Source organism: Asparagus officinalis, unplaced genomic scaffold, assembly GCF_001876935.1.
Source record: "Asparagus officinalis unplaced genomic scaffold, Aspof.V1 AsparagusV1_Un3304, whole genome shotgun sequence".
Taxonomy (NCBI): domain Eukaryota; kingdom Viridiplantae; phylum Streptophyta; class Magnoliopsida; order Asparagales; family Asparagaceae; genus Asparagus; species Asparagus officinalis.
In genome coordinates, this window is record NW_017975563.1 from 1 (window position 1) to 1964 (window position 1964).

Genomic DNA, 1964 nt, shown 5'->3' on the forward strand with positions numbered 1-1964 from the left:
CTGGCCGTTTCTGGACCATCACCGTTGGCTCGCTCATCTATCAGCTGGTACGCATGTACAATCTTAAAAACAGTTACATATTTAAGGTCTGTCTGGTATGTTGCAACCGCAATTACAATGCAAATGTCAGTTCCCTGCAGCTGCAGTTGCTGTAAATGTTGTGGCATGCAGTTGTACCAGTAGCTATGAGAATTTTAAAATTTTCTTTTTGAATTCTATTCGAGTGTAGTTGCAATTGAGTCGCGACTTAAAACTCGCTGCTCCACACATCTGGGGGCCTTTTGCATCTGCATTTATTGGTCGTACGTGAAACAAGAAGACGGAATCATGGAATTGTCCCAAAATGTCTCATTTGCATGCAATTGCATTTACAAGCTTTGCAGTTAGAGCGAAAGTATTCACTCAATATTATGGCTGATGCCTTATCAACATCAAAAAACTTAATTTTACAGGGAATGATCACTCTCACAATATCAGCTATCCTCCCTGCTCTCCGCCCACCGCCGTGCACACCACCTGACGTTTGCCACCGTCCATCAACATTCCAACTCCTAGTCCTCTACTCCTCCCTCATCCTAACCTGCATTGGCGCTGGAGGCATCAGACCCTGTGTTGTTACATTCGGCGCAGACCAATTTGAACTCGACAAGACACGAACAAGCACAAGGAAATGGAACTATTTCAGTCTCTACTACTTCGCATTGAGCGTGTCTCATCTCTTAGCCCTTACTTTGGTTGTGTATATCCAAGACAATGTTGGTTGGGGATGGGGGTTTGGGATTCCTAGCATGGTGATGTTCGTGTCGGTTGTTGTGTTTGTGATTGGATATCCGCTGTATATAAAAATTAAGCCTGCAGGGAGCCCGATGACACGGTTGACACAAGTATTGATTGCTGCTTTCAAGAAGAGGAAGATTGCGAAGCCTGAAGACCCGAGTCTTTTGTTTGTTGATAAGGAATTGGATGCTGATATTTCAACTGGAGGGAGCCTTATCCATACTGAACAGCTTCGGTGAGTGCACATCTCGAGCAATACTCAAGTAGCATGAAATGTTGAATTGGAATTTCCTAGAGTTGAACAGGGCATTAACTTACTTATACATGCAAAATGGAATACGATCAAACTATAAAAACACAATTTTGATGAATTTCAACATCATGAAGTTTTGCATATTGAGCAGACCCATAGGCCACATTGATAACATGTTTTCAGTGAAATGGACAAAATTTAGCTTGTTTGTTTTAGCAGAGAAATGTGAAAACAATAACAGGATCCAAAAACTCGAGTCTGATGAATCTCAACACGGTTTTATTTCATGAAATTTGTATAATGAGCAGACCCTCAACTACATAACCTTGATAACTTATTACTTTCAGTAAAATGGACAACACTCGGCTTGTTTCTTTCAGCAATGTTTTGCTGACATTATACCCTGAAACTGATATCCCTACATCATGGAAATTCATTCATGGATTGGCCAAGGTTCCTTGATCAAGCTGCAATCATTACTGATGGCGACATGACTGACTCTGGCAAGACAAGGCTCTGGAGACTATCGACAGTGCACCGGGTAGAAGAACTGAAGTCAGTTATACGCTTGATCCCAATTTGGTCCGTTGGGATCTTGACTGTGACTGCAGCCTCCCACAACCACTCCTTCGCAATAATTCAAGCAAAGGCGATGAACCGCCATCTCACACCTAACGGTTTCCAAGTCCCTGCAGCATCCATGTCCATCTTCGCCACTGTAATGATGATCATCGCCCTTCCACTCTATGATAAAGTCATAGTCCCTATATCTCGCCGATTCAAACAATCAGGGTTCACATATCTACACAGGATCGGAATTGGGCTAGCGATCCAAGTTCTAGCCATTGTATTGGCTGCACTGGTTGAGCATAAAAGGAAGTTAACTGTAACTGCTCCGATCAGTGTATTCTGGTTAGTACCACAGTACGCGGTC

The 1964-nt window shown here is 42.9% G+C and overlaps 1 protein-coding gene across 1 annotated transcript; it reads left to right on the forward strand.

Annotated features, from left to right (window-relative positions):
• Positions 1-6: 6 nt before the first annotated feature.
• Positions 7-1958, forward strand: LOC109828663 (protein NRT1/ PTR FAMILY 3.1-like; the record flags this gene model as incomplete). The annotated part of the gene is made up of 3 exons (XM_020395610.1): positions 7-47; positions 453-1012; positions 1484-1958. Coding segments are annotated over exons 2-3 (1032 nt in total), but the record flags the coding sequence as incomplete, so codon positions are not given.
• Between the last annotated feature and the right edge of the window lie 6 nt (positions 1959-1964).